Genomic DNA, 26,370 nt, shown 5'->3' with positions numbered 1-26,370 from the left:
TGCTTCAAGGGTGGGTGTCAGGAATGCCTCAGTGTCAGTGTGCTGCTGCTGGCTGCTCCTGGTGTTGGTGGTGGGTAAGCCACCTGAAGAGGAGGAGGAAGGGGTTTGCTGTCAGTGTGCTGTGTATGCAGAAGCACAGAATTGTCTGGATTGGAAAAGCCTTCTGAGATCATGAGTCCAGCTGTCAGCTCACTAACCATGGCCACAGCTTCTTGAACACCTCCAGGGATGGGGACTCCACCACCCCCCTGGGAAACCTGTGCCACTCTGGCAGCGAAGACACTCTTCCTCCTCTCCAACCTCAGCCTCCCCTGGCACAATTCCAGGCCATTGCCTCTCCTTCCATCACCTGAGACTGGAGAGCAGAGCCCAAGCCCCACCTGGCTCCAGCCTCCTCTCAGGGAGCTGCAGAGAGCAATGAGGTCTCCATCAACCTCCTCTTCTCCAGGCTGAACACCCCCAGCTCCCTCAGCTGCTCCTCCCCAGCCCTGCTCTCCAGACCCTCCCTCAGCTTTGTTGCCCTTCTCTGGCCCTGCTCCAGCTCCTCAGTGTCCTTCTTGGAGTGAGAGCCCCAAAACTGAACCCAGTGTTTGAGGTGTGGCCTCACCAGGGCTGTGTACAAGGGCTAATCCCTTCCCCACTCCTGCTGGCACACTGGTTTTGTTCAAGGCCAGGATGCTGGTGGCCCTCTTGGCCACCTGGCTACACTGCTGGTTCATCTTTGGCTGGCTGGCTGGGCACTTTCTGTCCATTCTGCTCCACTCTGGAGCATTGCCTGGGGTTCTTGTGACCCAAAGTAGAATACTGCAAGCTCTTGAGATGAGGCCATCTTGTGAAGAACCCAATAATTTCCATATGGAATTGCAGGATATTCTGCTGCTTCTTCACGGCTCTGCCCTTTCTCATCCCTTTAGGGTATGTGGAGCCAGTAACTGCTCTCTCCCTCAGCACTCTCCTCCCTGGGGGTCTGTTAATGTGTAACTTGTGTTGATCTCCCTTCGTGCTGTGTTTCTGTTAGAGACATGCACAGGGCTGGGAGTTCTGTCTCTTACTCATGGCTTGTCCTCTTGTTCTAGGACAAAGTGGATGCTGGCTTGCCCACTGCCATTGTAAGTACCCTAACAGTTTCCAGTGTTGTGAGGTTGGCTTGCATATACTTTCCTTACAGCAGTAGCTGAAGACTGATAAAAGCATTTTCCTTCATGGCCTTACTAAGAATTTTCAGCTGTGAGGGGTGGGTGAAGCAACATGGAAAGATCTGGTTCCTAGGGCCAGAGTTCAGCCCTTAACTGCCTCTCTGCTGATCAAGCCCTGTGCTCTCCCCTTTTCCCTGCCATCACCAAGGCTTTGTTAGCTAAGCACCTAACCTGTCCCCATCTGTGGCACACACTGGATTCTCCTGGGTGTTTCCTCTGTGCTAGTCATGGCTTTGCCTCATAAAGAAACTTAAACTGAAGTGCTGATAAAATGGGAGGCTCAAAAAAGTCTACAGCTCTGGTGCAACTGAGACACTGACCTGGAAATATCAAATGTCCCTAAGAGCCTGGCTGGAGAATCCTCCTCGTCAGCCTGCATCACTCCTGCTGGCTTGCATGCGGCAGAAGTGAAGCTGCCTGGAGCTGCAGGAGAAGAGGAGCACTTCAGGGAGGTGAAATACAGCCAGTGTTTGTTCTGGCTCTCTGAAATGAGTCTAGTGTTCCATGCAGAACTGAAACATGCACTTGGTTGCTTTGACTGTTGCAGCATCTACCCCTCAGAAATTAGTCTGCTTGTTGAAAAATGAAAAAGGAAGTCAGAGCCTCTGGGCTTGCTGTGAGCTGTCTCTTCAGGGGACCAGTGCTGCCCAGCATGGTGGATGGAGCAGCTCTGAGAATGTGTGTTCCTCTGCCACACCAAAAGAATGAGGCTGACTTTACAGAGGAGAAATTGTGCTGCAGGTACCGCTCTGAGCACTTGAATTTCAAACAGCAGAGGAAGAGGCAGCCCTCGGGACTGGTCTGCGTGACGGTCCCAAGGTGTGATACTCGCCAGCTTTCAAGTAGGAATTCCTTCTCACTTAAAGACAATAACCATTTTCTAGTTCATAGCCTTCTAAATCTTCCACTTTTGGCAAGCTTTGCATGAGTGTGCTGTGAGTTTGGTCAGTTTGTGACTGACACTTCTTCTGTTTCCGATCTTTCTGCATGACTGTCGCAGGCAGCATCAAGCCTGATAGCAGTGGGGACATCCCATGGCTTGGCACTGATATTTGGTAAGTTAAGAATGCTGGGGCCCCAAACCCAAACAAGCACAAGCTCAAAAATACCCCAAAACAACCCAAACCCAGCCAAGATTCAGACTGCAGGGTGGGTTCCTCTGAGATGATGAGTTTGTGCTAAGTGTGGCTTTTCTTCCAGCAAGGAAATAAAGCACAAGGAATGACCAAAGCCCCTTCCAACACCATGCCCTCTGTGATGCTGTGACATGCTCCCCACAGAGCAAGGAGCTTCTGCTGGCCAGCAGCACCATGGCTCAGCTGCAGAGCCAGGCTTTGCTCACCCTGTTAGCTTGTGTGGTGGATCTCCTTGGAGTGCATCACAGAATGGCTCAGGTCTGGAAGGGAGCTCAGAGACAAAGCAGCACAGCATCTGTAAAACACAGTCAGGGTTGCTCAGCAGAAGTGTGTGCTTGGAGCTGTCAGTGTGAAGAAACATAAAGGACAGATCATCACTGATGCCAGAGAATTTGCTGAGCCATGTCCAGTCCACTTCTAACAAGGCAAGCAGCTGCAGCCTGTGACTCTGTGCCAGTGTCACCCTCACCTTTCTGGGCATCCAGACACTCAGCTCTTTGATGCCATTTGCTCAATGCAGTGTTCAAACAGAGGATCTGAAGTGATCTGAACATAAATAATTCCTTATCTGCTCTGGTCAACATGTGGTCTTCAGGAGCTGTTAGGAGCAGGCCTGTGGTGTTTGCACTGATGGATTTTGTAGGATTGGTGTTTGTTTTGCTGAGTGTGAGTGTGCTTAAGCAAAGTTCTCTCTTGCCCCATTGATTACTTTGGACCAACAGCTTTGCTGCTGTTTTGGCCACGGCTGCTGCCAGGCTGTGCAGTCTGTAGTGGTTCAGTCGGTTCTGTGGCCTTCAGGAATCTTGGCACCACATCAGCTGTGCACCAGCTGGCTTTTGTAAAAACCTGTTTGTGATGTGAAGAACTTCCCAGCATACTTGCAGGAGGGCCTTGAGAGCTTTCTGGCCTACTGAAACGTGAAGCTCTGTTCATGCAGCAGCATACCAGCCTGCGTTAACTCGGGGTTGAGGAAAACGCTCCCTTGCTTTGTTCTACACTCCTGAGATCACATGAGGAGACCTGCAGGTGGGGCACAACACCCCCATGAGTGGGGGGCAGAGTGGCTGGAAAGCTGCTGGTAGAAAAGGACTTGGGGGTGTTAGTTGCCAGCCTGTTGAACATGAGCCAGCAGTGTGCCCAGGTGGCCGAGAAGCCAATGGCATCCTGGCACAGATCAAAACCAGTGTGTCTAGAAGGAGTAGGGCAGTGAGTGTCCCTTGCACTGGGCACTGGTGAGGCCACAGCTGGAGCACTGGGGTTCAGTTCTGGGTGCCACAGGATAGGAAAGGTGCTGGAGGGTGTCCAGGGAAGGGCAGCAAGGCTGGTGGGGGTTGGAGGGCATGGAGTACAAGGAGCAGCTGAGGGAGCTGGGGGTGTTCAGCCTGGAGCAGAGGAGGCTGAGGGAGACCTCATTGCTCTCTGCAGCTCCCTGGGAGGAGGCTGGAACCAACTGGGGTTTGGGCTCTGCTCCCTAGTCTCAGGTGGTGGAAGGAGAGGCAATGGCCTGGAATTGTGTTCAAGAACTGTGTGGCCATGGCACCTGAGGTCATGGTTTAGTGGCCGTGGTGGTGCTGGGTTGATGATTGGACTGGATAATCTTGAAGGGCTTTTCCAACCCAAACAGCTCTGTGATTCTGTAACTGTTGGAAATGGTATCTCAGCTACCACCACGAATTCCAGTTTTCTTTCCTCTCAGATTTCTTCTGTTTCTGTCTTCAGCACAATGCCTGCATTTAGAAACTCATTTTTCTTCAGTATTTCTCTCAGCCTTTTAAACCACTTGGTTTTCAAACACCAGCTACCACAGCATCCCCAGAGCTACCTAAATCAATCCAAAGGGGAAATGCTGACCAAAAGAAACACCATCAGCAAAATGTGTGTTTGGAGATGATCACACCTGGGCTGTTCATTGCTTCACTCCTTTATACTGATTCCTGGCTTTTTCTTTCCTCTATTGGCCCTTTCTGTGTCACCTGAAAAGGAAAAGGTACAGTAACACTGCTGTGCATGTGCCCTGCATGAACACCTCCTCATGCCCTGTCTGCATGTTGTGTGTGCCAGAGCTGAAGGTGCTAGGCAGAGTAAGGTGGTGCAGCAACCAGGCAGTGTTGGTGCCAGTTTGCAGCTTGCTTGTTGAGTGCATGGGGGTAGCACAAGGGGAAATGGTTTGGAGCTGAGGCAGAGCAGGGCTGGACTGGAGCTGAGGAAGGAGTTCTTCAGTAGGAGGGTGCTGAGCCTCTGGCACAGGCTGCCCAGGGAGGCTGTGGCTGCCTCCTCCTGGGGTTGTTCAAGGCCAGGCTGGATGAGGCCCTGAGCAGCCTGTGCTGGTGGGAGGTGTCCCTGCCTGTGGCAGAGGGTTGGGACTGGATGAGCTTGAAGGTCCCTTCCAACCCAACCCATTCTGTGAGCCTGTGACTCTGTGCACAGTAACCTGTGTGACTGTCAGAGCTGCTGCTGTGCTCCAGCCCTTTGAGCCCTCAAGTTCTCCTTGGCTGTCAGAGGATTTTGTCAGGAACACTGTCAGGTTTGTTTGCAAAGCTGCTGCAAGGCACAGTTTTAGTTTTACACAGCTGAATTATTTAACTGTGAAAAGTGCCCTTCCTCTGCTTCTGGTGTCACTGAAGGTCCTTACAGTAGAAGCAGCATCTTTATGAAATGTTTTGAAGTGTAAACAAGCAAATGCCAGCAAATGCAGCTCCCTTCTCCCGTGTATGGATGATAGACTGTGGAGGATGGCAGGGGGAGATGCTTCCTGCAGCATCAGGTGTGCTGGCAGGCAGAGCAGAGGTACATGGGGGGCACATCCCTGGGCTGCTTGTCACCTGCTGAAGAGATGATGGCCACTCAAGGCACCTTTCTGGTTCCCCCCCCGATTTTAAGAGCAGAACTCTTCAACAGTGACAAGAACCTTTATGTCTCTGAGCTGCCATAACTTGTGGCCTCCTCTTGACTGCTGGGGGTGCCATGCCTTAGGTGGGAGCTGACAGGTTTCTCAGCCTTCCCTGTGCATTTGCAAGACAGAGCCTGGCCTTTCTGCTGGGCCCTGTCTCATTTTGTGTGCAGAACAAATGGTGTTTGTGTCACCTTCTCTATCCCAGCCTCTCTGCCACCATTTCCCAGATTTTGTAGGAAAAGACATTCTTCCCCTCTCTTGGGCCACTACAGCAGATGCAGGAAAGTAAGGAACAGTGGAAAAAGTATTTGAACTTGCCCAAGCCTCCCTCTCCTCACCCTAACCAGTCCTGCAGAATAATCCATGAGTTCAGGTACTCTCCTTGCTAGTGTTCATTGTGGTTCTTCCACTAATGCCTCTTCGTGCTGGCAGGACTTGAATGGTGACCCAGAGTGAGTGCTCAGCCAGCAGCCTGTCTCTGCACCGTGGTGTGCTGGGGAGGAAATCAGAGGCACAGCCATGCTCTGGTTCACATCTAGCACATTGCTGGTGGTGCTGCAGCTTGGAGGAGTGTGTCCTGTGCCTTGGGCAATTCTTGCACAGGGTGTTTGATGCTCAGCTGCTCTCTGTTCCCCTGGATCCTGTCCTTTCCCTTCTTGCTCAAGATGAAGCCCTGCAGTGTTACCGTGGTGCATCTGTTAGATTTCAGATCTCCAATCTTCATTCCAGCTCTCCTCACAATGCATCTTTTCTTTCTCCCCCAATCAAAAGCAGGACAAGAATGGAGAGGAGTAGGGTTATTTAGCCTGGAGAAGAGGAGGGAGGCTGAGGAGAGGCCTCCTTGCTCTCTACAGCTCCCTGAGAGGAGGTTGCAGTGAAATGCGGGTTGGTGTCTCCTCCCCAGTCTCAGGTGACAGAAGGCCAGGCTGGCTGAGGCCCTGAGCAGCCTGTGCTGGTGGGAGGTGTCCCTGCCCACGGCAGGGGGCTGGAACTGGATGAACTTTAAGGTCCCTGCTAACCCAGCCCATTCTGTGGACCTGTGATGAATCTGAGCAGCGTTGCAGAGTAACAACAGAAACCCCAAGTATTGCTTTGATTTCTCCAGTAGTTTCTTCTGCCATTTGACCAGCTCTGCACTTCCACACTCCCCTGCCTCTCTCCTGCCTTTCACAGCAACTTCTGTATGTCCCTGCAGGACAGTGTCTTGCTCTCACCTCTTCAGGAGCTGCAGGCCTGTGAGCTGCTGATGTGCCCTCAGTCCCTGGTGTTAATTTTGATCACTGCTCTCTCTCTCTCTCTCCAATTTCTTACCAATTGTTCTGCTCTAGATCAGAACCAGGCTCTGCGGCTGTGTCTGGGCAGCACTGCTGTTGGGGCTCAGTATGGAGCTATCTCTGCTCTCAGCATCAACAATGACTGCTCCAGGCTGCTGTGTGGCTTTGCAAAAGGACAGGTAACTCCCAGAGGGTGAGGAGATGGCCCTCATGGTCTGTCCTGCTGCAGACCGCTGCTGAGAGCCTGTCCGGAGGTGTCGGAAGCTCAAGCCAGGCGTGCTGGCTCTGCAGCTGCTTGTTAGTTGTGTTTGTGCTGAGCTGCATCCAAAGCAGTGTGAGCAGCAGGATGAGGGAGGGGATTCTGCCCTCCTCTGCTCTCTCAAAGCCATAGCTAGCTGCAAAGTTCAATTTTACTGATCATAGAATCATAGAACAGCTTAAGCTGCAAGGGATCTCAGAGACCTACTGCAATCCCCCTGCCATGGGCAAGGACACCTCTCACCAGCCCAGGTTGCTCAAGGCCTCATCCAGCCTGGCCTTGAACACCTCCAGGAAGGGGGCAGCCCCAATTTCTCTGGGCAACCTGTGCCAGTCTCTCCCTACCCTTGTTGCCAGCAGGGCAGGAGAGAGGATTTTGCCCCTTGCCTGTGCTCTGCTGAGACCTCACCTCCAATCCTGCCTCCAGTTCTGCTGTCCCCAGCAGGAGAAGGACTCAGAGCTGCTGGGGAGAGCCCAGAGGAGGCCACAAAGGTGATCCAAGGGCTGGAGCAGCTCTGCTGTGAGCACAGGCTGAGGGAGCTGGGGCTGTGCAGCCTGCAGAGGAGAAGGCTCCAGGGGCACCTCAGAGCTGCCTGCCAGGACCTGAAGGGTTCCTGCAGGAAGGCTGCAGAGAGACTTTTGCTGAGGGGGTCTGAGCCAGGCCAAGGGGAAATGGTTTGGAGCTGAGGCAGAGCAGGGTTAGAGTGAAGCTGAGGAAGAAGTTGTTCAGCAGGAGAGAGCTGAGGCTCTGGCACAGGCTGCCCAGGGAGGCTGTGGCTGCCTCCTGCCTGGGGGTGTTCAAAGCCAGGCTGGATGAGGCCCTGAGCAACCTGTGCTGGTGAGAGATGTCCCTGCCCATGGCAGGGGGTTGCAGTAGATGATGTCTGAGGTCCCTTCCAGCCTGAGCCATTCTATGCTATAAGGACCCTGCTAACACAGGTGGTAGTGGGAGTACAGAAATGCCTTGATGGACAAGGGCCCAAGGCAGCCCTTGGCAGGAGATATTTACTGAGAACATTCTGCTTGCAGATCACAATGTGGGACCTGGCCAGTGGGAAGCTGCTGAGATCCATAACAGATGCCCACCCCCCAGGAACAGCCATTCTGCACATCAAGGTAACAAACCCTGCAGGGGCTCCTTGCATGTGCAAAGCCTCCTCTGCTAGGTTCAAGGCTCCTGTCTGCTGTCAGCAGTGCCAGAGCACACAGTCTGTCTCTCCTGCTCTGTGGCCATTCCTCAGTGCCACTCTGAACCTGGCTCTCTGCTCAGTTTACAGATGACCCAACGCTTGCCATCTGCAACGACAGCGGGGGCTCCGTCTTCGAGCTGGCCTTTAAGTAAGACAAGAGCTGCAAGTCCAGGGAGAAAACACAACTGCTGCTGCTGGGTCACAGTTTCTAAATCTAAGCCAAAAGCCCCAGCCCACTGGAACCAGTAGAGCTGTCTGAATGGCCAGAGTGCCAGTTAGGGCTGCAGTGTGATTGCACAGCTGAGGCAGGATGCCAGCTGCTGGGGGAGCAGGCGAAGGGTGGCCTCAGCTGAGGCCTCAGTGCATTTTCCACAGTGCATCTTCCTCCAGGCTCTTGGTGGTTGTCCTAAAAGTGCTGCCTCTTGCTTTTCCTAGTTTCATTAACAAGAGCTGCCCTGCAGTAACTGCTCATTTTCTTCTGGGCCCCTTCAAGAGGGAGGGACAGGGAGGAAGGTTTGGCAGTCTAAGGAGAGTGAGCCTGTTCAGCAGATTCCAAAGTGTTGCTGTTAAATAAGGTCTTAAGGAGCTTTTGTCTGTACCTGAGCATCTCTATGGGGCTGGTGGAGAGTTCTGCATCTGAGGAGGAATACAGCAGGCACCACTACAGGCCAGGGCTCATCCTGCTGGAAAGCAGCTCCATGGAGAAGGACCTTGGAACAGCAACGTGAACTCATGGCCAAGAGGGCCAAGGGCATCCTGGGGTGCAGCAAGCAAAGTGTGGCCAGCAGGGTTAGGGAGGGTCTCCTGCTCCTCTGTTCCAGGTGTGGTCTCAGGAGAGTAGAGTACTGAATCCAGTTTTGGGCTCCTCAGTTCAAGAGAGACAGGGATCTGCTAGAGAGAGTCTGGCAGAGGCTGTGAGGATGATGAAGGACTGGAACATCTCTGCTGTGAGAAAAGGCTGAGAGCCACAGGGCTGGTTACTGTGGAGAGGAGAAGGCTGAGAGGTATCTGATCAATGCCTATCAATAGCTGAGGACTGGGGGTCAGGAGGCAGGGGGCAGGCTCTGGCTGGTGGTGCCCAGGGACAGGACAAGGACCAACAGGGACAAGCTGGAGCCCAGGAGGTGCCACCTCAGCCTGAGGAGAAACTTCCTTGGGGTGAGGCTGCTGGAGCCTGGAGCAGGCTGCCCAGAGAGGTTGTGGAGTCTGCTCTGGAGCCTTTCCAACCCCCCTGGATGTGTTCTGTGTGCCCTGCCCTGGGTGCCCTGCTCTGGCAGGGGGGTTGAACTGGATGATCTCCAGAGGTCCCTTCCAGCCCCTGCCAGCCTTTGCCTGCCTCCAGTAACACTTTAAAAGCAGCAATCCCTGGAGCTGTGTAAAGGGCTTTTTAAGAAGAGTGTTCATGAAAGAGCACTCCTTGGGCTGAGCTCCTCTTGGTACCTGGCCACCAAGCTGATTTCTCTTCCTCACAGGAGGGTTATGGGAGTGAGAACATGTGAATCTCGGTGTCTCTTCAGTGGCTCAAAGGGGGAGGTTTGCTGCATTGAGCCATTACATGCAAAAGTGGAGCTGAGAGACCACCCTATCACCCAGTACTCCCTGCTGGCCATGGCCTCCCTAACCAAGGTAACCTGGTGCTAGCAGAAGGCTCGGTGTGGGCAGCCACAAGGGAGAGACTTGCTGGTGTGTACTCAAATGTTTGGTTGTGTCCTTTTGCTCTTCTTGAAGATCCTGGTGATTGGCCTGAAACCATCTCTCAAGGTGTGGATGACCTTCCCCTACGGCCGTGTGAGTGCTGCCACCGAGGAGCTGCTTTGGGGGTGGTGGCCACAGAGAGCTCCTAGAGGAAGGTGCAGGGATCAGAGCCAGCTGCTTGCTGCCACTGCTTTGTCAGCACGAAGCAAGCTCTGCCGTGGGCCAGGGCAGTGCTGGTCTGTTGGTCTGAGGTGTGCAGCTGGTGGGCACAGGAGGTGGAAAGGCTGCTCTCAGCTGTGCCTGTGTGAAGATGCTGACTCAGCAAGTAGGGAGGGAGGGATGGACGCAGAAGTCCCTCAGCTGCTGCAGCCTGGGTGCACCACATGGAGCTGATTATGGCTACAGTCACCTTGGGCTGGAGCCACTGCTTTACATAGGAACCATACAATATAACTCTTAACTACAGGGATGCAAAACATGAGGAGTTAGATCACTAAACACTTGGAAAGGCAACTGGGGCAGCATGCCTGGTGTGTTGGGTTGGGGAATGGAGGCAGGGCTGCCAGCAAGCTGCAGCTGGCAGAGCCTCAGTCTGTGGGAGACTGGAGTTATGCTAAGCAGCTGGGACATGAGTTTTGTTCTGGCTGTCCATCCACTTGGCCACAAGGCACAGGCTGCTCCTGCACTGTGTGACCACAGAAGGTCAGATCAGGAAACTGTTTTGCAGCCCTGGTGTGTACCTGGCAAAGCCAGTGAGTAGCAGCTGATGAGCAGCTTGTGTCCTGGAACTGAGGTTCTGCCTTGCCTGCCTTCCAATACTGGCTGTGCTTTTTGTCTGACAGATGGACCCTTCCAGTGTCCCTCTTCTGGCCTGGCACTTTGTGGCTGTACAGAGCTCTGTGAACCCCATGCTTGCCTTCTGTCGAGGAGATGTGGTTCATTTTCTCCTGGTAAGCCTTGAGTGCTGGGTGCTGCCTGTGGGAATCTCACACAGACCCTCAGCTGGCTGAGCCCCTGTCTCAGTGGCTGTGTGGTGTCTGTGCTTGCTGGGGATGCCCACAGTTTGCAACCAGCTTGAGAACACAAACCTGCTGGGTGCTTTTCTTCAGCAAGCAGCAGTGCCCTTCCCTGGGGATCTGGAGACATGATCTCAGTGTGTTCCAGAGCTGCTGGTTTGCTGCTCACTTCACTTTTACTGCCTGTGGAAGAGTGTGAGTTGTTTTCAGGGAAATCACCTGAATTTGGGGCATCACTTTCTGTTCTGCTTTAGAATGTGAGTCTGCAAACCACTTGGTACATCTTGTTTGAAGATTATTTCACTTCTGATTTCAGTATGAGAGCACAGCCCAGGCTCCAGAAAATCTGGCACCTGGGCTTTGCTAAGTGCTAAGTTTGTTTCCCAGCTCTTCTGCAGCCTAGGGCCTTAAGCTTTGCTTGAGTATTTGTCTGGACTAAATCCTCTTTCTGCTCCATCTTCTCTCGTGGTGAACCTGGGGAGAAAGAAAAGGATTTCCATGTAAGCCTGCCTTGCTGCAGGTGTCTGTGCATGCAGCAGCCCCCACCACAGGCACTACGGTCAGTGCTGCAGCCACCTTACCTGCATTCACATCCTGCTTTCTGTACTGAAGTTGGCACAATGTAAAAAAGCCACCTTATTTTCCTTTGCAGAGTGCTTAGTTTTAAATCATGGTGAACTAAAGCTGGCTCCAGGTGAGCACTCTGTAGTTCTGACTTCATGAGCAGAAGGTCCCTGTGTGGGATCAGAGACGACCCTTCACGTGGAGGTGTCTCGCACCACCTCTCCTCGTTCCAGGGCTGCAGTGGGAGTCAGTGAACAAGCAGCAGGCTTCCTCTGGTGCTCTGTACACATGGTGGAGGTCTGCATCCCTCTTAGGGCCTGAATAGCCTTAGATAAGATTGGAGGCAGGGGAGGGGAACTCCAGACACCTTGAGCTGGCCTGATGCCCTCAGGGGGCAGAAGCTGAAGGAGTCAGCCTTGTCTGATTTCTCTGGCAGGTGAAGAGAGATGACACTGGTGCAATACATGTCACTAAGCAGAGGCAGCTTCATCTGCACTATGACCTCATCAGCTTCACTGTAAGTCTCCTCTGGGATGCATCATTTGTCTTTTCCTTTGCACTGGCTCTCCTGTGAGGATGTCTCCACAGCCCTTGGTTCTCTGCTGCTGGCTTGGCACAAGTAGCATAAGAAGTGACTGTGTGCACCTGAGGCTAAGCAACTGAAAGTGTCCTGCACTGGACACTTGTCAGACTCAGCTTGCCAGGGTGCTAGGCCAGCTCCTTTCAACTGCACCATCACCTAGTGAGGTTGGACCAGATGTGTCTTGGGGTCCCTTCCAGCCTGACATTCTGTGGTGATTGTTTGATGATTTCAACAGCAACAGAAAAAATCATCCAGCTCTAAAAACCATTTGCAGAGTGCAGCAAGGAGACCCAAGGAAATGCATCCACATCAGCTGGGAGCTGGAGTTTGTTGACAGATGTGCTTGGCTTGTTGAAAAATAATCCTGAAAGCAGTGGGGGAAAAAGGCATTTTCATGTGCAAGGTCTTGGGCATACAAGGGATGTCCAAGGACAGCACAAGGGGCACTGGGGGCCAGCTGGAGCAGAGGAGGTGCCAGGGGAACAGGAGGGAAAGCTTTGTCCCTGTGAGGGTGCTGGAGGCCTGGAGCAGGCTCCAGAGAGGCTGTGGAGTCTGCTCTGGAGCCTTTCCAACCCCCCTGGATGTATTCTGGGTGCCCTGCTCTGGGTACCCTGCTCTGGCAGGGGGCTGGACACAAGCAGAAGGAAGATGCTCTGAGGGCTCCTCAGCTCCAGGAAAGCTGCATGGACGTGCTCTGGCCTGTTGGGAGAGTCCTGGCCATACAAATGTACATCACCTGCTAGGGCAGGTTGTAGGCTGCAGTTCAGCACAGCTGGCAGCCCCAGCAGGGCTGTGGTCAGCAAACAGCCTCCTAGTACCTGGGCAAGACAGATGCTTGAACCAGCCTCAAGCGATGGAGCAGACAGGCCGAGACACCAGGAAGCTGTGAGAGCTGGACAGGCTGGAGAGCTGGGCAGAGGGGAGCCTAGATGAGGTGCAGCAAGAGTGAGAGCAGAGCCCTGCACCTGTGGAGGAACAGCAGCAGGCACCACCACAGATTAGGGGTTGACTTGCCTGAAAGCAGCTCCATGGAGAAGGACCTTGGAGTCATGGTGGGCAGCAAGTTCCCCATGGGCCAGCAGTGTGCCCTTGTGGCCAGCAGGGCCAAGGGCAGCCTGGGTTGCATGAAGAAGAGTGTGGCCAGCAGGTCAAGGGAGGTTCTCCTGCCCCTCTGCCCTGCTGAGACCACATCTGGAGTATTGTCCAGTGCTGGACTCCCGTGATACAGAGCCCTGGGGCTGCTTAGTCTGGAGAGGAGAAGGCTGAGAGGGATCTGATCAATGTCTATCAACAGCTGAGGTCTGGGTGTCAGGATGCAGGGGCCAGGCTCTGTTCAATGCTGTGACAGGGCAAGGGACAGTGGACACAAAGTAGAACCCAGGAGGTTCCACCTCAACAGGAGGAGAAACTTCTTTGTTGTGAGGGTGCTGGAGGCCTGGAGCAGGCTGCCCAGAGAGGTTGTGGAGTCTGCTCTGGAGCCTTTCCAGCCCCCCTGGATGTGTTCTGTGTGCCCTGCCCTGGGTGCCCTGCTCTGGCAGGGGGCTGGACTGGATGGTCTCTGGAAGTCCCTTCCAGCCCCTGCCAGGCTGTGACTCTAAGACTTTGCAGTATTGTTTCTGGGAGCTGTGGGCAGGGGCTGTTGAGCCATCCCCTGGCTGTGTGCCCTGCTGCAGCCTGCCTGTGCTGCTGCTTGCAGTGGGTCAACTCCCGCACAGCCGTGCTGCTGGACAGCCTGGAGAAGCTGCACGTCATCGACCGCCAGACGCAGGAGGAGCTGGAGACCGTGGAGATGGCAGAGGTGCAGCTGGTCTACAACAGCAGCCACTTCAAATCGCTGGCCACAGGAGGCAACGTCAGCGAGGCCCTGGTAGGCACAGGGACCTGTTTGTGTTGCTGGTGGTCAGCAGAGGGCAGGAGAACCTCCCCTGTGGGGCCCGGCTGGGAGAGCTGGGGCTGTGCAGCCTGGAGAGGAGAAGGCTCCAGGGAGAGCTCAGAGCAGCTTCCAGCAGCTGAAGGGCTCCAGGAGAGCTGGGGAGGGACTCTGGACAAGGGCTGGGAGTGCCAGGATGAGGAACAATGGCTTTGAGCTGGGAGAGGAGAGACTGAGAGTGGAGAGGAGGAAGAGATTGTTGGCAGTGAGGGTGGGGAGAGCCTGGCACAGGCTGCCCAGGGAGGCTGTGGCTGCCTCCTGCCTGGAGGTGTTTCAGGCCAGGCTGGATGAGGCCCTGAGCAGCCTGTGCTGGTGGGAGGGGTCCCTGCCCGTGGCATTGGGGTGGCACTGTACGATCTTTAACATCCCTTCCAATCCAGTCCTACTATGAAGTCCTCTGGTACTCATCCATTGCAGTTCCTGTGCACTGCACTCCCTGCCTCATCTCCTGGGTGGTTGTGCAGGGCTAGAGAGGATCAGGCAGAGTTCCTGTGCTTGTAGATACCTCAATTCCTGGTTGTCTGAAGTGGAAGTTGTGCCTGCTTATGGCAGGGGGGCTGGAACTAGATGATCTTCAAGCAGATGATCTCTGAGGTTCCTTCCAAGCTGAGCTGTTCTAGCATTCTATGGAAGAGGCTCCATAACTCCTGCTGCATCTAAGTCAGCCACAGAGCACTGCCTGTGGTCCTCCTGACTCTGTCACATTTCCTGGGCAGCCAGAGCCCAGCAGCACTCTGAGCTGCACTCAGAGGAAAGGAGCAGTGCCAGCAGAGCTTTGTGCTTACCACTGCCAGCACACTGGGCTGCCTCTGCCCATCCTCACCTGTTGGACTCCCAGAGGGGCTCTGGAGTTCAGGTGCATGGATGGTTCTTGGGAAGCTCTGCAGCACCAAGCAGCAGTGTTCCTTGCACATCATTCTTCTCTCTGCAGGCACTGGTTGGAGAGAAAGCTTGTTACCAGTCCATCAGCAGCTGTGGGGGGCAGATCTTCTACCTTGGGACTAAGGTAAATGTGGGCAGTCCTCAGTCCAAGCAGAGGGCATGGCCTGTGGCTGGTAGCTCATCTTCTGGATCCTTTGTGCATTTATGTCTCTAAAGAAGTATGCAGTAATGGGGGCTCAGCCAATGCAGGGCTAAGCAAGGCACTGTCAGAAGTGTCCTGCTTTATGCTGCTTCAGGTAGAGTTAATGGCATCACTGACACACCCTGTGCTGGGCTTCAGCTTCTCTGTCCTAAGTGTGCTGCAGAGTCAACAGAAGAAAACAAATCAGCAGGAAGAACTGGTGCACAGCATGGATAGTGCAGAGCCACTGAGCTGCTGAGGGGCCTGGAGCAGCTCTGATCTGAGGAGAGGCTGAGAGCTGGGGGTGGTTAGCCTGGGGCAGAGGAGGCTGAGTGGGATCTCATTCCTGCTGACAAAGGTCTAAGGGGTTGGTGTCAGGAGGATGGGGCCAGACTCTTCTCAGTGGTGCCCAGGGACAGGGCAAGAGGCAATGGGCAGAAACTTGCCCATAGGAAGCTCCATCTGAACATGAGAGGGAGATTCTGTGCTGTGAGGGTGGCAGAGCCTGGAGCAGGCTGCCCAGGGAGGCTGTGGAGTCTCCTGCTCTGGAGCCTTTGCAGCCCCCCCTGGATGTGTTCTGTGTGCCCTGCCCTGGGTGCCCTGCTCTGGCAGGGGGCTGGACTGGATGGTCTCTGAAGGTCCCTTCCAAGCCCTGCCAGGCTGTGAGCAATAGAAGTTTCCTGTTCACATTTCCTGTCCTGGCTATGCAGAGGCAGAGAGGGGGCTTGCAGGATGGCCTGTGGGAGGCAGGGAAGAAGTGAAGGGTGGTTTCTTGGAGCAGATGGGTTGTAAGGCCGCATAGAGCCTGGCCTCTGTTGGTATTAGTTGGATGTTTATACTCAAGGCTGAGGATTGTTTTACTTGGCTTCCTCTGGCCCAGCAGGCTCTGGTAAATCACCATCCCTGGAGGTGTTCAAGAGGGGATTGGCTGTGGCACTTGGAGCCATGGTTTGGTTGTCAGGAGGTGTTGGGTGACAGCTTGGACTTGATGATCTTTGAGGTCTTTTCCAACCTTATTGATTCTATGATTCTATAAATAACTTTTGCTCTGTTCTGTTTTCCAGTCTGTTCATGTCATGACACTGAGGAGCTGGAGGGAGGTATGTTGAGAGGAAAACCACAGCTTGGTAGGTTTGAATTGCTTAAACCTAACTGGAGAGCAGGGAGGGAGCATTTGTGAAGCATGTTGTGAGCACCATGTTCAGGGTCCCTGGTTGGCTGTGCACAGCTAGCACTGTAGGTGCTCTGCTTTCCATGCTGGGACTCCTGCTTGCTTGCAATTGCAGGCTGGGGGAAGGCCTTGCCTGTCCCAGCCTTTGCTCACCAGTGGAGCTGCAGCAGTGCCTGTCAGAGCAGCCTGTGGCTGTGTTTGCTCACCAGTGGAGCTGCAGCAGTGCCTGTCAGAGCAGCCTGTGGCTGTGTTTGCTCACCAGTGGAGCTGCAGCAGTGCCTGTCAGAGCAGCCTGTGGCTGTCTTTGCTCACCAGTGGAGCTGCAGCAGTGCCTGTCAGAGCAGCCTGTGGCTGCCTTTGCTCACCAGTGGAGCTGCAGCAGTGCCTGTCAGAGCAGCCTGTGGCTGCCTTTGCTCACCAGTGGAGCTGCAGCAGTGCCTGTCAGAGCAGCCTGTGGCTGCCTTTGCTCACCAGTGGAGCTGCAGCAGTGCCTGTCAGAGCAGCCTGTGGCTGTCTTTGCTCACCAGTGGAGCTGTGCCTGTCAGCAGTGTGTGGCTGTCAGCCTAACTGAAGGGGCTCCAGGAGAGCTGGGAAGGGACTTTGGACAAGGGCTGGGAGTGCCAGGACAAGGGACAATGGCTTTGAGCTGGGAGAGGAGAGACTGAGAGTGGAGAGGAGGAAGAGATTCCTGAGAGTGAGGGTGGGGAGAGCCTGGCACAGGCTGCCCAAGGAGGCTGTGGCTGCCTCCTGCCCGGAGGTGTTGAGGGCCAGGCTGGATGAGGCCCTGAGCAACCTGTGCTGGTGGGAGGTGTCCCTGCCCATGGCAGGGGTTGGAACTGTGTGAGCTTCCATGATTGTGTGACTCTTTTCTGTAACCCCAGGGTCTGTTGTTATTGATTCTTTCAGAGAGTTGACCACCTGCTGAAACAAGAGCGTCTCACGGATGCCCTGGCTCTGGCCTGGTCATTCTTTGAGGGCAAAGCAAAGGCAGTAGTAGGTAAGTTAGACCCGGGGGGGCATTGATCTATTTTTACTTTTTCACTGGCAGTAGGATGCTGCTGCTTGAGTTTGGCAGAAACAACTTTCTTTGGATTGAGGTTTTCAGAGTTCTGGTCCCTTCAGCAGCCTTCTGCCTTCCCGTGCACATCAGACAGCCTGTGCTGGGAGTCCTGACTCTTGTCACTTAGCCATGGGGGTGGATCCAGGTGTCAGGCATCCACCCTGCAAAAATACCCCTGTAGGTGATTGCAGAGTGGTGTTCTGTCAGCTCTGACAAGCAGGTGCCTTCACGTAGGTCTCCCCTGCCCGCGGGACTCACTGGAAGGACTGCTGGCTCTTGGCACTCTGTCTTCTGTGCAGGATGTTCTGTGAGCTCATGGCTTGCTCTGAGGAACATGTGGATTGTGCCAGAACCTGCCACTTGAGCTGTCTGGCTGGGGCTGGGCACACACACTGCCCAGCAAGTACCTTCTGGTGGCTTTGACAAATGAGACTTAGGCTCTCAGGAGGAGCTCCTCCTGCTGTGCAACTGCTGCAGTATGAAGCTGTCTCACTTGAAGGCAGTAGGGCAGATAACTTCACAGTGTTCCAAAAGCCACTGGCTTAGGGGAGTTGGCTTTTGGTGCAGGGCACTTAATTCAGCTTGTTTGCATCCAGGCATGCTGCAGCAATTAGCCTGTGCCAGCCCTCTGAGGATGGCTCTGTCGGTGTTAGCACTCGGATCCTTCTTGCCGTTGCCCTGCTGTCCCTGCTAGGGACAGCAAAGCTCTGCAGGGCTAAAAGCAGCACACTGAAGCGTGTGTTTGGGTGTCCTGACCTCCACATCTCAAGGGCAGTGGTGTTAGCATCTGAACTGTTGGGTTTTTATATTTCCAGGGGTAGCTTAAATGAGAAAAGCTTCCTTGTGGTTTATTTATTGACTGTTTCCCCCCCTTCACCTTCAGGCTTGTCTGGGGACACAAGCAAGCGGAAAGCGGTGATTGCAGACAGGGTGAGTCACTGCCCTGCTCCTCACCAGGTGTTCCTCTGTGCTGATGTGATCCTGACTGGAGAGAATGGCTTCAGTCCTGCGGGAGGGAGTGCAGCACTCTGGACTCTGTCCATGTGCCTCCCTTGCTGGGGCTGGCAGCAGGGTTTTAGGAGAGACTTGGGAATACCTTTTGGGTAAAGGTGGAGGAAGGAATTTGCAGCATTAGCAGATCCAAATGTGGCATTGCCCTGCAGCCCATGGAACCCCTGGTCCCCTCAGCGTGCAGAGAGCCTTCCTGGGGCTAACTCAGGACTTTCTTGGTGGCCAGTGGCCCCCAGTCTGTGACTCACTGACTCAGGATGGAAACTGCTCCATGTACACGTGGACAGGGATCAGCTGAAGCCTTTGTTCCTGTTCAGTTGTTACAGGAACTTTTTCCTGGGAAGAGAATGTTTAAAACACACAATCCCTGCAGTGATACTTTACCTGCATTTGTTCTTCATCTGAACCTTGCAGGTAAAGAAGTTGTGATGTTTGGTAAAGGTACTACAACTTATCTTTGGGTGGAATGAGCCATGGGCTGCAGGATGAGCCTTGGGCTGCAGGATGTGCTCATCTGCCTGAAAAGTTACTGCCAGACTGGCTGCCCAGTTTCTTGGTCACTTAGTGTAGGCCTTCAGTACTCCCCTGGGCCACTTCTAATGCCATGTCATGCCATTATCTCCTGGCAGCCTCTTCCCTCTTCTTTCTACAGAAAGAATAATCTCATGGAGCAGGATAGGCTGGGGGCTGACCTGCTGGAAAGCCGCTCTGGGGAAAAGGACCTGGGGGTCCTTGGGGACAGCAGGATGGCCATGAGCCAGCAATGTGCCCTGGTGGCCAAGAAGGCCAAGGGCATCCTGGGGTACATTAAAAGGGCTGTGGTCAGAGAGATTCTCCTGCCCCTCTGCTTTGCCCTGCTGAGGCCACAGCTGGAATCTTGTGTCCAGCTCTGGGCCCCTCAGCTCAAGAAGGACCTCAGGGAACTGCCTGAGAGAGTCCATCCCAGAGGCACAGAGCTGCTGCAGGCAGTGGAACATCTCCTGGGAGGCCAGGCTGAGGCAGCTGGGGCTTGGAGCTGGGAGCAGAGGAGCCTGAGGGCTGAGAGCCCCATGAGGGCTGGGGATAAAGATGTGCAGGGCTGGAGCCAGGCTCTGCTCAGGGATGTGCAAGCACAGCACAAGGGGCACTGGGGGCAAGCTGGAGCAGAGGAGGTGCCAGGGGAACAGGAGGGAAACCTTTGTCCCTGTGAGGGTGGCAGAGCCTGGAGCAGGCTGCCCAGAGAGGTTGTGGAGTCTGCTCTGGAGCCTTTCCAACCCCCCCTGGATGTGTTCTGGGTGCCCTGCTCTGGCAGGGGCTTGGACTCCATCTTCCAAGGTCCCTTCCAGCCCCTAACATTCTGTGATTCCACCCAGGCAGAATGAGACCACAGAACTCCCAGCTCAGTCTGATTAGGGCCTTTGTGTGGGATTTGAATTCATTTCCTTGTGTGTTGCCACCCAGATGGTTGAGATCCTTCTCCATTACACTGATCGGGCTTTGAAGAAATGTCCTGAGCAAGGCAAAATCCAGGTCATGGAGCAGCATTTCCAGGTATGGTGCTGCAGGAGGCTCCCTTGGCTGGACCTTTCGAATGGTTTAATGAAACCTTGCTGCAAAAGTTATGTTTGTAGTTTTGCAAACCATTGCTGTGGTTCACCTGAGCTCTGTTGTGTGGCGGTGAGCAGGCCAGGACTCTGGTGGCCGAGCAGAGCCTCTCAGCCTGTGTCCTCTGCAGAAGAGTGCCTGGAGGTTCTTTCTGTGAGGACCAGCAGATGGGAGAACCTGTAACTGTGCCAGCCACCAGCTGGTTCAGAGAACTCCTTGCCTCTGCTCCCTCTTGGCCAGCCTTGGTTCTGTGCCCCTTGGCAGTTCTTGCAGCAGTCAGAGCTTGTTGTTGTCTCTCCTGCAGGACGTGGTGCCTGTCATCGTTGACTACTGCCTCTTGCTCCAGCGCACGTAAGTCTGAGCTTGCCAGTGAGCCATCAAAGCAGGGCCCCAGTCAGGGTAGTGCTGAGCTGTCTGCTTTAAGGGGCAGGTGATGAGGTTCCTCCAAACCTTGCCATCGTGGTTCCCCCAGCATGTCCCACTTTAGAGGAGTGCTTAAGCACTGCTGCCAGAGTGCTGGTACTCCAAAGCAAGTCTGAAGGCTTCCTTGCTGTGTTGAGGAGGAGTTTGCTGCTCCCCCACTCCCTCTCCTTAAGACAGGAGCTGCCTGCAGAGATTTGCTCTGTTTTCCCCTCTGTCAGCAGGTTGTTTTGCTTCAACATCCATAGCCAGCCTGTCCTGTGTAGTTGCCTGGAACAGGACAGGAGCTGTTCATGCCTTGAGCTGAGACGTACAGAGGAAGAGGAGTTTGAGTTGGAGCCCTCAAAATAGATAAGAGAAGAGATGTTAAGAAGATTATTTGATAACTAAATGCTTCTTTCCTCCTAGGGATCTATTATTTAACCAGGTCTACGATAAGATGAGTGAGAATTCTGTAGCTAAAGGCATCTTTCTGGAGTGCTTGGAGCCATATATCTTAAGTGACAAGCTGATGGGAATCACAGCTCAGGTGATGAAAGATTTGCTGCTTCACTTCCAAGACAAGAACAGGTTGGAAAACTTGGAAGCCTGCATTGTGCATATGGATATCACCAGCCTAGACATCCAGCAGGTGAGCTGCTGTGCTGCACAAGCTGAGCTCCATCTCCACTGGTGCAAGCCTTGTGCATGCCAGCCCAGCACAGCGCACGCAGACAAGGAGCTGCTTCCAGCACAGACCACGCTCACCTGGGCCAAGCTGTTTGTGCCTTTTGGTCACTAATTTGGAACAGAACCTAAGATCCCTGTAGGAATTCAGCCTGGCTGTGTCCATCCTGTGACATGCATGCTCCCATCAAACATGCTTTGCTCCCCCAGTTTGTGTCCTGGCAGAGCTTAATGCTTCAGCAGCTGAATGTGTCAGAAACTACACATCTGCCAGGACAGCTGCAGAGGGGAGCCCAAGCCACCTTCATGAAGTGCAGCAAGGCTAAGGGCAAGGTCCTGCAGCTGGGTCAGGGCAATGCCAGGCATAGATCCAAGCTGGGTGAGGAGTGGCTCAGGAACAGTCTGGAGGGAAAGGTCTTGGGGGTGTCGGTTGGTGACAAACTCTCCATGAGCCAACAATGGTCCCTGGCAGCCCCGCAGGCAGCTGTGTGGTTTTCCATTACAAGGAGGGAACTACTGGGAAGTGGACTGAATGTTTGATTAACCCAAGCAAAAGGCAAACTAAGTGCAGTCAAGGCTTTTGAGGAACTGGTTTTGTTTTATATTCCTTAACCTCATGCAGGTTATGAGTGAGCCATGGGCCAGCGATGTGCCCTGGTGGCCAAGAGGGCCAAGGGCATCCTGGGGTGCATTAAGAATATTGTGACCAGCAGGTCAAAGAAGGTTGTCCTGCCCCTCTACTCCACCCTGGTGTGACCACTGCTGGAGCACTGTGTGCAGTTCTGGGCTCCCCAGTTCAAGAGGGACAGGAATATATTGGAGAGAGTCCAACGGAGGCCGTGAGGATGATGAAGGGACTGGAGCACATCTGCTGTGAGGAGTGGCTGAGAGCCCTGGGGCTGTGTAGTCTGGAGAAGAGAAGGCTGAGAGGGCATCGATCTGATTAATGTTTCTAATTATCTGAAGGGTGGGTGTCAAGAAGAACTGGCCAGGCTCTTGTCAGTGGTGTGCTGTGACAGGGCAAGGGACAGTGGACACAAGAGGAGGAGAAAATTCTTTGCTGTGAGGGTGCTGGAGGCCTGGAGCAGGCTGCCCAGAGAGGTTGTGGAGTCTCCTTCTCTGGACTGGATGATCTCCAGAGGTCCCTTCCAGCCCCTGCCAGTCTATGGCTCTATGAATAGTAGAATCTAGACAGTTACAGTCAGTGCTTGCTGCGTGAGCAATAAACCTGGGGACTTGTGGTCCTTGCAGAAGGTGATCCTGCAAGGGGGAACTCTCACTGTTTTGAAAGGTGCTGGTGGCTGATGCAGATGCAAGGGCAGAGATTGCTTTTGAGAGACCAGAGGGTGAGAAGCCTTGAAGTTTTGATCAACTGGATGCTGATGTTGTGCTTTGCTTGCCTTGCAGGTAGTTCTCCTCTGCTGGGAGAACCACCTCTACGATGCCATGATCTATGTGTACAACAGCGGCATGAACGACTTCATCAGCCCCATGGAGGTAGGGAGGCTGCTGGCTGCAGTGAGCTGTGTCCAGCACAGCCATTCTCAGGAGCAGCATTTCAACCAATGCATTATCTTCTCATTCAGGGTGTGGGTTCTTGTCCTTTTTCACTTCAGGGGTGAAATGATGTCTGATACAAGCTGTTTGTTTGACTGGAGGCACTGGAGGAGCAAAGGGATTGCAGTCACTGCTGAGGAACACAAATGTCCCTGCTGAGGCAGCAATGCTCTGCCAGTGCTCTGCTGGAGATTCAGTTGTGTTAGGAAAATAAACCAAGAGCAGTAAAAGACAAAAACTTGATGGCTTAAGGAGACTCCATTGCAAAGCCATCTGCCAGCACTTTTGTTGCTGGTCACAGAATCGCTTTGGTTGGAAAAGACCTTTAAGCTCATCCAGTCCAGCCGTTCCCTAGCTCTGCCAAGGCTGGGGCTAACCCTGGCCCTAAGCACCATAGCTCTGCCTCTGGGAAACACCTCCAGCCTTGCTGCTGCTGCAGGTAATCACAACCTGTGGGCATCCACAGCCTCCCTGGGCAAACTGTTCCAGCGTCTCACCACCCTCTCTGGAAAGAATTTCTAACGTCCAGTCTGAATCCACCCTCAAGGTCCTCATTCTGCACACCCAAACTAAAGGCTCTCTGGAGACCCTGCTGGGTAGGCTGAGGGCTTGATGGCAGCAGGTTCAGGAACAGGAAGTGCAGGTGGTCAGTTATGTTCTTCTTATGTACTTCTGGATCTACTGGATTGCTTTTTGCAGCATGGGCTGTGCTTAGGGGTAGATCTGAGTGAGTGCAGGCTGCCTGCTTTGTGCCAGGGAAAAGCATTCTGTGGCATGTCTTGGTGTAGGATGTGGCAAGACAGCAGAGCTCCTGGGAGGAAGACTCCCTTCTGCTCTGTCCTTTAAAACCATGCTAGGGTCTTCACCTTGAGCTCTCCCAGCTGCTTGAGCACAGCCTGCTTTCTTGTTGCAGAAGCTGTTCAAAGTCCTTGCTCCTCCACTGAATGCTGGGAAGCCTCTCACAGGTACTGAACTGTTTCCCTTTACCTGTTTCTGGTTTTCCTGTTTGCTGTTTTGAGTATCTGTGGTCATTCCCAACAGAGGGATGCACAAAGGAAATACATAACTAATATCTGGGAAACCCCTTAGATGATTCATAGATTCACAGAATGGGCTGGAAGGGAGCTCAAAGCTCATCCAGCTCCAACCCCCTGCCATGGGCAGGGACAGCTGCCACCAGCACAGGCTGCTCAGGGCCTCATCCAGCCTGGCTCTGAACACCTCCAGGCAGGAGGCAGCCACAGCCTCCCTGGGCAGCCTGTGCCAGGCTCTCCCCACCATCAATGCAAAGAATTTCTTCCTCCTCTCCACTCTCAGTCTCTCCTCTCCCAGCTCAAAGCCATTGTTCCTCATCCTGGCACTCCCAGCCCTTGTCCAGAGTCCCTCCCCAGCTCTCCTGGAGCCCTTCAGCTACTGGAAGGCTGCTCTGAGGTCTGCCTGGAGCCTTCTCTTCTCCAGGCTGCACAGCCCCAACTCTCTCAGCCCGGCCCCACAGGGGAGGTTCTCCAGCCTCTGATCATCTTGGTGGCCTCTGAACCCTCTCCAGCAGTTTCCTGCCCTTGTGTTGGGGACACCAGAACTGCAACCCTTAGGTTATTCTGAACACTGGGGAAGTGTTCTGGTGCACTTTGCTCTGTGTGAAGCTGCTCAGGTTGCTGTATGTAAAACTGCACCTGTGTCAGAGTTGTTCTGCTGCTGGCTGGGAAGGGAACTGCATCTCTCTGTTACCTCCTGAAGAAAATGTGACAAATGACTTTTGTTTTCAGATGAGCAGGTGGTCATGGGCAACAAGCTGCTTGTGTATATAAGGTAAGGACCTTTGTCAGGTGTGTGTCGTTGACTAGGGCTGGACAAGAGTTTTACCTTACCCCAGCTGCAGTTAGAGTGTTGGCACAGCTGAGGGGCAGTGAGAGATTGCCATGTCTGCCTTCAGAGCTGGCTGGGCCACAGCAGCTTCCTGCTCCATGCTGTGTGAGCACACAGGTAGGGTGCAGCTGGGACTTGGATCTCAGCTTATTGCTGATGTGCACAGACCATGTTTTTGTCTTTAGAATGTTCCTTGTCCTGTGTGTGCCAGTGTGCTCTCTGAAGGCCTCTGTGGCCTGCAGAGCTGGGTGGCAGCCCTGTGTGTCTTGCCTTTCCACACAGCTGTGTGGCTGTGCTCAGCTCTGCCTCCTGTGCTGCCTGTCGCTGGCAGGAGCTCACTCTGAGGTTGCCTGGTAGTGGTTCATTAGTGAGCTTCTGGAACCTATTCAAGAGCCTGAACAGGAGGCTCTGCATTACCCCTGCTTCCTAAAATGCAAGAGACAAGGTATTAGTGACAAATACTGAGCTTCCCCATTCCCCTTCTGCTGTGGAATGTCAAAGCTTGGATGCAAATCCATGGAGTGCATTGGCTTGTTACATACTGACAGCAGTGTTGTCTGCTGGAGAGGTTCTTCAGCCTCTGATCATCTTGGTGTCCTCCTCTGGACCCTCTCCATCAGGTCCATGTTCCTCTTGTGCTGGGGCCCCACAGCTGGACACAGTCCTGCAGGTGAGGTGTCCCCAGAGCAGAGCAGAGGGGCAGGATCCCCTCTCTCCATCTCTGGCCATGCTGCTTTGGATGCAGCCCAGGCTGCCCCTGGCCTTCTGTGCTGCCAGTGCCCACTGCTGGCTCCTGTCAGCTTCTCACTCACCAGCAGCCCCAAGTCCTTCTCTGCAGGGCTGCTCTCAGTTTCTTTTAGTTTGCTTCAAGAGCACCTTGCATTAGCCTCTTTTCCTCCCTCTGTTTCATGCCAGGATGCATTAAAAATGCCTTTCCCCTCCTCCTCTGCAGCTGCTGCCTGGCTGGCCGTGCATATCCCTTGGGGGACATTCCTGAAGATCTGGTGCCTTTGGTTAAAAACCAGGTGAGCAGCCTGCCAGAGGAAGCCTCTCCCCAGGAGTGTTCTGGGAGCAGAGGCAGTGGCACAAATGTGCATTTCTTTTTCAGTTGTTTTTTACTACAGAGTTGCCATAAAGTTGTAGGGGTCTGATCCTTCTAACCCTGAGCAGGACATGTCAGATGTGGGAAGAGCTCTGTCTCCAAGGGCTTGTGACACAGGGTGAGCAGGAGTAGAAAGTGAACTAGGATCAAAGCACAGTAGCTGAATGTTAATGTAACCCTGCTGGGCTGCTGCTAAAATCAGTCACAGACTCTTAGAATGGCTCAGGTTGAAAGAGACCTCAGAGGTCATCTGCTCCAAGCCTCTGCCATGGCCAGGGATGCTCCTCAACTACCCTAGAATGCCCAAAGGCCTCATCCAGCCTGGCCTTCAACACCCCCAGGCAGGAGGCAGCCACAGCCTCCCTGGGCAGCCTGTGCCAGAGCCTCAGCTCCCTCCTGCTGAACAACTTCTTCCTCAGCTCCACTCTGACCCTGCTCTGCCTCAGCTCCAAACCATTTCCCCTTGGCCTGGCTCAGACCCCCTCATGGAAAGTTCCCTCTCCATCAGCTCCTCCTTTTTGGAGCTCTGATGGTGTTCCTGAGAGCTTGGTTTAAGTAACCTCTGTCTGTCTGCAATCCAGCCTAGGTACAGTCCAGGTTGGTTTGGTTTATTCTGTTCAGAATTCCTGGTGGGTATCAGGCTCAAGGAGGCCAACAGAGAGCGTTGATATTCACTGCTGGCAGGAAAATGAACTGGGACTAGGAACAAGAGAGATCAGGGCATTTGCTGAGGGTGGCTGGCAGGGTGCTGCCTGCCAGCTCTCCATGGGGTGCCAGTGTGCCTCACACATGCTCACAGTGCTCACCTCTCTGCAGCAGTCTGCTCTGCAGGCAGCCAGAGCTGCTGGGATGTGGGACAGCTGCAGCTGGCAGTGCCCTGGCTACTCCCTGGGGGCTGGACACCTCTGGCAGTCACCTTCCTTTGCAAAGATCTGTTTAAGTTCCAGGCACTAGGATGTCAGTGGAGGATGTAGAGAGTTAAGTGGCACCCAAGTCAGTCTCTGCAGTGTCAGAAGCTTTAGGGTGGTGGGGGGCAGTGAGTGGTTCTTCCCAAGGGACAGGGAATGGAGCTGTGCCCTGCACAGAGAGAAGCTGCCAGGAGGAGGAGGGAGTTAGCTAATTTCACACACTTCAG

General features: G+C 54.0%; 1 protein-coding gene across 1 annotated transcript in view; it reads left to right on the top strand.

Moving 5' to 3' along the window:
* VPS8 (VPS8 subunit of CORVET complex) overlaps positions 1-26,370 on the top strand; it is a 71,041-nt gene that overhangs the window by 10,419 nt on the left and 34,252 nt on the right. Inside the window, exons 7-27 of the mRNA XM_054166471.1 lie at positions 1,077-1,109; positions 2,197-2,251; positions 6,554-6,678; positions 7,787-7,873; positions 8,028-8,095; positions 9,420-9,573; positions 9,676-9,735; positions 10,485-10,592; positions 11,659-11,739; positions 13,502-13,672; positions 14,667-14,741; positions 15,863-15,898; positions 16,876-16,966; positions 17,913-17,959; positions 19,481-19,570; positions 19,929-19,975; positions 20,453-20,675; positions 22,118-22,207; positions 23,181-23,232; positions 24,034-24,076; positions 25,086-25,158. Coding sequence (XP_054022446.1) covers positions 1,077-1,109; positions 2,197-2,251; positions 6,554-6,678; positions 7,787-7,873; positions 8,028-8,095; positions 9,420-9,573; positions 9,676-9,735; positions 10,485-10,592; positions 11,659-11,739; positions 13,502-13,672; positions 14,667-14,741; positions 15,863-15,898; positions 16,876-16,966; positions 17,913-17,959; positions 19,481-19,570; positions 19,929-19,975; positions 20,453-20,675; positions 22,118-22,207; positions 23,181-23,232; positions 24,034-24,076; positions 25,086-25,158 — 1,809 coding nt within the window. The remainder of the gene's footprint in view (positions 1-1,076; positions 1,110-2,196; positions 2,252-6,553; positions 6,679-7,786; positions 7,874-8,027; positions 8,096-9,419; positions 9,574-9,675; positions 9,736-10,484; positions 10,593-11,658; positions 11,740-13,501; positions 13,673-14,666; positions 14,742-15,862; positions 15,899-16,875; positions 16,967-17,912; positions 17,960-19,480; positions 19,571-19,928; positions 19,976-20,452; positions 20,676-22,117; positions 22,208-23,180; positions 23,233-24,033; positions 24,077-25,085; positions 25,159-26,370) is intronic.

This window comes from Dryobates pubescens, chromosome 13 (genome assembly GCF_014839835.1).
Source record: "Dryobates pubescens isolate bDryPub1 chromosome 13, bDryPub1.pri, whole genome shotgun sequence".
Lineage (NCBI taxonomy): Eukaryota > Metazoa > Chordata > Aves > Piciformes > Picidae > Dryobates > Dryobates pubescens.
Note: the sequence above shows the minus strand (reverse complement) of the source record. Positions and strands in the feature narration are given on the sequence as shown.